This window comes from Anopheles ziemanni, chromosome 3 (genome assembly GCF_943734765.1).
Source record: "Anopheles ziemanni chromosome 3, idAnoZiCoDA_A2_x.2, whole genome shotgun sequence".
In the NCBI taxonomy this organism is placed as follows: domain Eukaryota; kingdom Metazoa; phylum Arthropoda; class Insecta; order Diptera; family Culicidae; genus Anopheles; species Anopheles ziemanni.
In genome coordinates this window covers 57,985,294-57,993,530 of record NC_080706.1, presented here as the reverse complement: position 1 = coordinate 57,993,530, position 8,237 = coordinate 57,985,294, and the positions used below count along the sequence as shown (strand labels likewise).

The 8,237-nt window shown below is 41.5% G+C and overlaps 1 protein-coding gene across 1 annotated transcript; it reads right to left on the bottom strand.

Annotated features, from left to right (window-relative positions):
• Positions 1-336: 336 nt before the first annotated feature.
• LOC131285093 (keratin, type II cytoskeletal 60 kDa, component III-like) lies at positions 337-7,674 on the bottom strand. The gene is made up of 2 exons (XM_058313950.1): positions 7,435-7,674; positions 337-513 (listed from the first exon to the last, which is right to left on the bottom strand). The coding sequence occupies exons 1-2, from the start codon at positions 7,672-7,674 to the stop codon at positions 337-339; spliced, it is 417 nt and encodes a 138-aa protein (XP_058169933.1).
• Between the last annotated feature and the right edge of the window lie 563 nt (positions 7,675-8,237).

Below are 8,237 nucleotides of genomic sequence, written 5' to 3'. Positions count from 1 at the left end.
CTGTACTAAAACAAACCAACTAGCCGACTCGCTCTAGCGCGTAAGAGCGAGTCCACCCGAGCGCTCCCGAGGACACCGGTCAGACCCCATTGTCGCAAGGATCGTACAGCTTCTTCCATCTGCAGCATCCCCAGTGATCGGACGTCGAAATACACGCTGAACCGCGCCGCACCGACTAACTGTACGATAATCCTGTGATCCCGAAATATAAAATAGCACCGACCCCGGTCGGCTAAAGCTAAAACTGGTGACCCCGACGTGATCTCAGGATTGTGTAGTTCAACTCGTTTCCGGCAGATACGCCGTTATCGCAGAACTTTCGAAGTGCCTACGCCGTTATCGCAGAACTTTCGAAGTGCCAACGCCAGCCCCGACACCACCGCCAACGCCAGCCCCGTTGCCATCGCCAATCCCGACATCATCACCAACGCCAGCCCCGACGCCATCGCCCATCTCACCGCCGACGCCATCGCCCATCTCACCGCCGACGCCATCGCCCATCTCACCGCCGCACTATGGAGCGAAAAGAGCAAATTGCCGGGATAAAATTCAGAATCAAATGTTTTGCAATTTTTTCATTGTAATATCGTGTAATACTATTATATTACACGAAATTACGATGTTTTGGGACAATCCCGCCAGGTGGCGCTGCAAAAACCTCATATTTTTGGAATTTTCTATGGGTGCATTATTTTTTAATTTTTTTTTTTATACTAACTTAAAGATTTTTTAAAGTTTGATATAAAACAAACTAAATTTACTACAAACTTCCATTCAAAATATTGTCATCTGGAATATAATTGATATTCAAAGCATCTAACGCGGACATAACGTCTCCTAACGAAGAGCTACTATCTGAATATTCTGAACTTGTACCATCATCTTCTTGGGTTTGAATTGGCAAGGGACTGTTACTATTTGAGGAGCTGTAATCTACGAAGAATGTTTTTACTGCGTCTGGGTATGGAATTTGTTTTTTATTTTTCAACGATTTAGCCAGAGATATTGTTGAAATGTATGGATCGGATGATTGTAATGCTCTCATAAAAATGTCTTTAATATTGAATTCTCGTGACATTTTACGGGCGTGTTCTCTTCTATCCCTTCTGTATATTTTATTTCTACCTTCTGCTGCTTCCTCTCCTAAGGATCCCAATGGAGCTGGGGCATTTACAATGATTTCACCTACATGCGCAAGAACTTTATGGACAGTGGAAGGCATTTTATACCAATTGTAATGATGTATGTAAAACATGTATGTGTCTATGCAATATAGAGTAATAGTTTTTGGATTTAAAGGCTGTGAACAGGTGATGGCTATTAAAATATTTCGAAACCTTTCTATAAGTTCTGTTTCTATTTGCAAAATATCGCTCAATTTTTCAATGTTTGAAAAAGCCCTACGACAAACATTTCCCGTCGTACTATTTCCACCCATTTGCCTTGGTTCATCTACTTTTACACCAAATTCCTTGTACATCTTTTCCAATACAATTTTTTTTCGATCATTGTACATGCTTTTAAAATTTTTAGTAACCTTCCATTTTTTAAATTCAATTCTGTACGAAATGTGAAGCAAGCATTCGAAAAATCTGATCCAACAGTGCAGTGGAGATATTCCATAAGATAAATTCTCAGGAGTTGGAACAAATCCATTTTCTAAGTGCTCTACACTGTTCATTTCGGTTGGTTTTGCACCACATATACAACATGTTTGCATAGATAGAGTGTCGGTTAAATATGCCAAAATTTTTCCATCAATTAAACTCATGTAAAATGAATAGTTTACCGTCACATTACTTGTTTCATTTAGCTGAATTGTATAAGGAACTAACCTGGTTATTTGGCTTTTGATTTCGTCTACTGTTTGTAAAACTTTTTCTTTTGACTCTTTCGCAAACTCGATCACAATTGGCCTGCAAAACCTAACACTTTGAGGCATCAAGTTTATCCAGATGATATCTGAATCGTCACTGATGAACGAAAGACGGATAGGCGTTAATGCCGATACTAATAAATCACTGTCTGATGCAGTATTTTCTCCGGAACCATGAAGCGGTTGATTGTAAATGCTGTGTCCACTAGATCCGTCAATGCCCCACGAGCACAATAATACGACGCTTAGTGAATCACACAAAGAAGATGAAAGGTGTCGCAAGATTTCTACTTTTTGCATTTCAATTATTCTACACGCAGTGTGATTAACCAACTCTTGTAGATTAACTTCAGCTTTTGTTTATGCAAATCATTATACTGGGATTTTGAGAAACTATTGTCTATAAAACATGCCAACGCTTCTTAGGCAGATACTAAAACATCACTTTTGGTTGTCATTGGCATAACACTTGAAGGATTTTTCAAAAACATGTCTATCATACTCATCAGCCTTAACTGCTTTTCTTTAAAAGCTAACAACCTCACTGAGTATAATTCCTTTTCGAGATTGCCGTTGATATCTGTCTCTTTGGCCACACTTCGACGTTTATTCCGCACGCAGAGATCATTGAACTCTTTTTTTGGCCGTCCACGACTTTTGTTTTCCGTATAGGCACTAATGTCAAATGGTTTGTTCAACCAGATTTTCGAATCATTTTGTAATATTTTCGAGTTTCTAGAACATTTCTTCAATCTAGCCTTGAAACTTTTTTCCAGTATCATTAACTTATTAGTCACTTTCAATTTATCACACGGTTTGATGCTTACTTTACTTTCAATGAACTGTTACGCATACCCAATGTTTTCCTTGCAAGAAGCATTGTTTTTCAAAACGTTTATGATATCGTTGATTTTAAAGGAAACCATCGTGAGATTATTAAATCAATCTCAAGCAGATTATTAACTTCAAAACTGTAAAAAGTTGTTTGTTCTCCAAGAAGCTCACTGACAATTGCTGTTTATGCAGTTAAAGGTAAAGCTTGAATGATGTTTTTATAAACAAACGATGGTTATATATGTATCTTTTCAAATGCATACCGCTATGGTATACCGTTCGAAGGTCAAAATTTTAACGTCTACCTTAGCTGTTACCGTATTGTTAGGGTATATTGTTTTCAAAAGCAAATATTATCAAATATTTGTGTCCACCCACCATTGACGGTGCTTAAAATTGGGGTAGAAAAAGAGTGACAGGTATATCTACCCAAAATTCACAGCTTTTACAGGTAAGGGTACAAACAGAACAAAGTGGTAGTGTAGGGTACATTATTCCGAGCAATTTTGGGTATAAAAAGATGGGTTTGTGAGCTGTAGAATAAGAAAAAGCGACCTGATACATTCAAAGCAAACCAAACCAAATTTCATTCTTTGCCATTGACTTGGCTTGTCTTTCTCCTTTAACGTGATGTTCAACCACTACCTTGCTTCACATTTTTCATTGAATGAGAATTTCAAATATTTCTTACCACACATGATGCAGCATATGGCATGATGGAGACGCCTAGTAGGTGATAAACTATAAGCTTCACATACGAAGTTCAAAAAAACAGGTAAAGTTCGCGCGTATATGCAAAAAAAACCATCATTTATTGTTACAAAACATTCTAGACTATAAGTGGGTATGAAACATATTACAATCTTTTACGATCCTTAGCGATGGCGTAAGGTTAAAAACAGAAAATTGAAAAATTTTCCAAGAGTTTTGCGAAACAATGCTTAATATTTTGTAATATTCAATTTCAATTTACTTAAACTGTCAACAATTTTAAAGAATGATAATATACCTTTCCAAAACTGTGCTTGAAATTCGATTCCGGCCATTATTATAGGAGTTACAGACCTTCAAAGTTGATGATTTTTTTTCAATTTTTTACGCGATATTTTCACAAATCTTGACTTTGACGGACTGTTTCTCAGAACCTGGAAGAACAGAGGCTCTAGGTTTTGGGTCATTTCTTAGTTTCATCTTGTAGTTTAAGAAAACATATTTCATTTTTCTGAAATGATGATGATGATGAGTCCCACCGCTTACCCCTACATAGGTTTGAGAGGGACGAAAGTATCTTGCGATATTGAATATTAATCATCAAACGAGAGGGGGCATTGGGGCATTACTCTCCAGAACAATCGCATCCATCTCTTCTCCATTCATACAACGGTCGCCATCAATTGCACAAAGAGGTACATCTTAGATTTCCCAACTAGCAAAAGGGGACCACTTTCCGGAGTAGGGCAGGTATTTTCGCACAGATTTGGTTAACACCGCCAGCTATCAATGGTTGATAGTGTGGTGAAACCCACCAGTTGGGACCTGATCTTGTTCCTTGCATACAACGGTCCCGAGCAATCACCTCGAAAGGCAAATCGCCGAGTCCCCCAAGGTAACGAGGCACCACCTTCCGGAGTGTAAAAGGGTATTTCTGCTCTGTTTGTAGTTCACACCGCCAATTACCATTGGTTGATAATGTGGTGCCACTATCAAGAACAGAAAGGGACCCAACTACAGCGAGATGTGTAGATACTACTAGTTCTTTTCGTACAGCCATGTCCACCAATTGTCCTCATTTACGCGCGCGTGTCTCAAAACTATGTAGACTCATTCATTCTATTAAGTTAAATTAAATAATAAAAATAAAAAGTCCCTGTTCATTTTTTTACTCATCATCACCATAGTCAAAGACCGTGTTGACAAATGCAATACTACGGGGCTCAAAAACTACAACATTTACCAAATACATTACAAGCACAGCGTCAGACCACCTGCTTCACGTATACGGCGCATAGGCGTTTGAACTCCCTTAGATTTCGCGCTTGTTTAATCTCTCTCGGCATCCTGTTGTACCATTGTACTCCTTTAAAAAACAACGAATTTCGGGCGTTTCCGGACAGATAGCTGGGAAGTCTCGGCTCACCGGCACTACGAGTGTTATACCGATGCACGTCAGACCCAACCACTATCCTTTCCCCCAAATACGTTGGTACCAGGCCTTTCAAAATTTTGTACACAATGACTGCAGTTTGAAACACTATCCGCTGCTTGACCGACATCCACTGTAAGACGTCGAGCATAACAACCGAAGGAGTATACCAGCCGCAACACAAAATCTTTCGCATGACTCTGTTTTGCAACCTCTGCAGTCTCTGTAACTGTGTTTGATTGCCGAGAAATAAAATTGATGCACAGAAATCAAAGTGCGGTGCTATTAACGATTTGTAGAGCTGAACTTTTCCGAAAAAATTCTGATTGTTGCCCAATCTACTAATCACACCACACTTTTTTTCCACTTTTGAGGTGACATTGTCAATATGAGGCCCAAAAGACAGTTTTTCGTCTAATATAACTCCCAGATATTTTATCTGGGAGACTCTGTCGATTGGTTCCTGATTGATGACAATAGCTGATTGGTCAGTAATTTGTCTGGAAGACAATACCATGAATTTGGTCTTCTTGATGTTTAAGGCCAATTTCTTGTATTTTAACCAACCATCTAAGGCATCTAAATCGACATTCAAAAGCTCCTTGGTCTGTTTTAAATATTTCCGCGAGACAAACAAGACTGTATCGTCCGCAAAAAGATTGATTTCACATGACTGTAAAACCTTTTTCATGTCGTTTATATACATAATAAACAACACTGGACCAAGAACACTTCCTTGTGGAACCCCAAGGGTGTTTTCGATAGGGTTTGAACAACAGTTCATGAAAATTGTTCGTTGCGTTCTTCCACTGAGATAAGATGCGAACCATTCGAACTCAACTCCATCGATACCGCACCTTTTGATTGTTTCCAATAACAAAGGCCGCGATATCGTTTCAAACGCCCGTTTCAAATCCAAGAACACTGCAACAATCGGTTGTTTTCGCTCAATCAACTCCTTCCCCTTAGCTAATAAAAGGTTCAGCGCAGATTCACAAGAATGTCCTTCTCTATAGCCCGACTGTTCCTCCACCAGCAAGTTATTCCTGTCAAGATACTGGACAAGTTGTTGTTTGACAACAAGTTCCAACACCTTTTCAAGTATATGAAGCATGTTAATTTGACGAAACTCCTCCGCATTGGTGGCTCCTGACACTTTAGGAATTGGCACTACTAGAGACTCCCTCCACGAGTCAGGAAAAATACCCTCCTCCAATGATTGGTTGATCAGTGAAATAAGGACCCCCCCAACTACATGGAAACAGTCACGCAGTACCTGAGCATTTACTTTGCTAATTCCAGCCTTGTTCTCTAAGCTAAAACAAATCGATTTGAGCTTTTCAATCGATATTGGTTCGAACCTGAATTGTTGTCTTGGGTTACTATTTGGTCTCAATGCCAAAGGTTCAGCCACGGAAGGAATACTTTGATGAATAGAGTTGACACTATCAACAAAAAAAGTGTTAAATCTTTCAGCAATTGTGCTTTCCTCAAAAATGGCGCATCCTTCAAATGTTACACTCAAACCAGGCTTATCCTCTGGCTTTAGCATAGACTTGAGGACTTTCCACAGTTCCCTGCTATTACCTTGGTGGTCCCTGATCTGGTTGCTAAAAAACTGTTGCCTTGTTTCTTTCAGACGTTGTGTATATTCATTCCTCAAAGCGGTGTATTCCCACCACCGCTGAGAAATGTTTGTCCTAAAGAACTTTGCATAGGCACAATCCCTCCTGCTCTTAAGTCTTGCTAGATCTGCGGCAATAGTTCGGTTCACTGTAAAGGTTTTCATGGCGTTCTCCAGAGTATCCCACAATACTTTAGCCGTTTCGTTAAAACCAGAAATTGTACTCTGCAAACCCTCTCTAACGAAATTACAAAGAGATGGTTTGGAGTATCCGGTCAAACAAGAAATACGTTTTTGGACAATGTTGGAATGCTCATTACGAAGGCTCAACCCTAGAGTCTCGTGGTAAGTTATCTTGAGAGCCGACACCGTAGCAACTGACAAAGACAAAGAAATTACATAACATTACATTACATTACATTACATTTATTTTACACAATGTTTGCCACGCGGGCTATACAAAGTATCTTAAATCTATAGTTAAACTTAAAACAACAAGACAGAACACGAGAGGAGGAGAGGGATAGATTACAAAAGAGAGTTGTTAAGACGCGAACGAAAGGCAGGGATGGAGACGTTGTAGTCAAATAGGTGGCTAACACTATTGAAAGAAGACATGGCGCGGATAAATGGATCATTCTGGGAGAAACGCGTACGGCGCGTGGGAATAAGGAGAGGAGGCCTTTCTCGAAGGTTATGAGAAGGGACATATAGAGGGATATGAGAGAGGAGATCCGGAGCGTCAATGGAGTGTAGGAGAAGTTGGGCGATGAAAATAGCCTGAGCGTTCCGGTGGCGAGTCTGAATCGTGGATAGCCCCAACAATTGACACCGCGACTCGTAAGGCGGGAGGGAGGAGGCATTGTAGCCGAGAAGACGCCTCACCGCCAGGCGCGTGAAGCGTCTCTGAACCCCCTCCAACCTTCCCAAGGCGGTGACACCTGTTGGGGTCCATACCACGGAAGCATACTCGAGGATCGGTCTGACCCAGCAACAGTACAGCGCTGTTAGGCTGCGCGGGTTCCGCACCTCCGATGCCAGGCGAGACATAAGCCCCAACATACTGTTGGCCTTGGATACCACCTTGTCAATCTGCACACTGAAGGACAAGGCGGCGTCAAGCCACACCCCTAGGCCCTCGACAACCGACACCCGCGACAAAGCAACACTACTAATACAGTAGTCGTAGTGGGTCATCCCAGCGGAGCGACTGAAGGATATGACACAACACTTGGATGTACAGAGAGTCAATCCATTCGCGGAGCACCAGTCGGAGAAGCCTTGGAGGGATTCTTGAAGGAGTAAGAAGTCGGAAGGAGAGGATATGGGGCGAAATAATTTGACATCGTCAGCATACAGTAAGTGCCCGTTAGGGGGCAATACACTGACACAGTCATTAAGGAATAGAGAGAACAGGAGAGGGCTGAGGATGCTACCCTGCGGCACACCAGACACCCCGATGTACGGGTCAGAGAAGGTACCCTCCACTCGCACAGAGTAAGACCGTCCGCTAAGGAACGATCTGATCCACGAGTAAAGAGGCTCCCCAATCCCCAGCCGCTCGATTTTTGCCAGCAGTAAGCCATGAGGCAGGCTGTCAAATGCGGCCTTCAGATCAGTGTAAATGACGTCAACCTGACGCCCAGAGTCCAGATTGGGGTAAACCACGGACAGTAAGGTCATCAAATTGGTCACAGTCGAACGGCGAGGCATGAAACCGTGTTGATTCGGAGAAATATACGGGCGCACGCAGGGGAGGA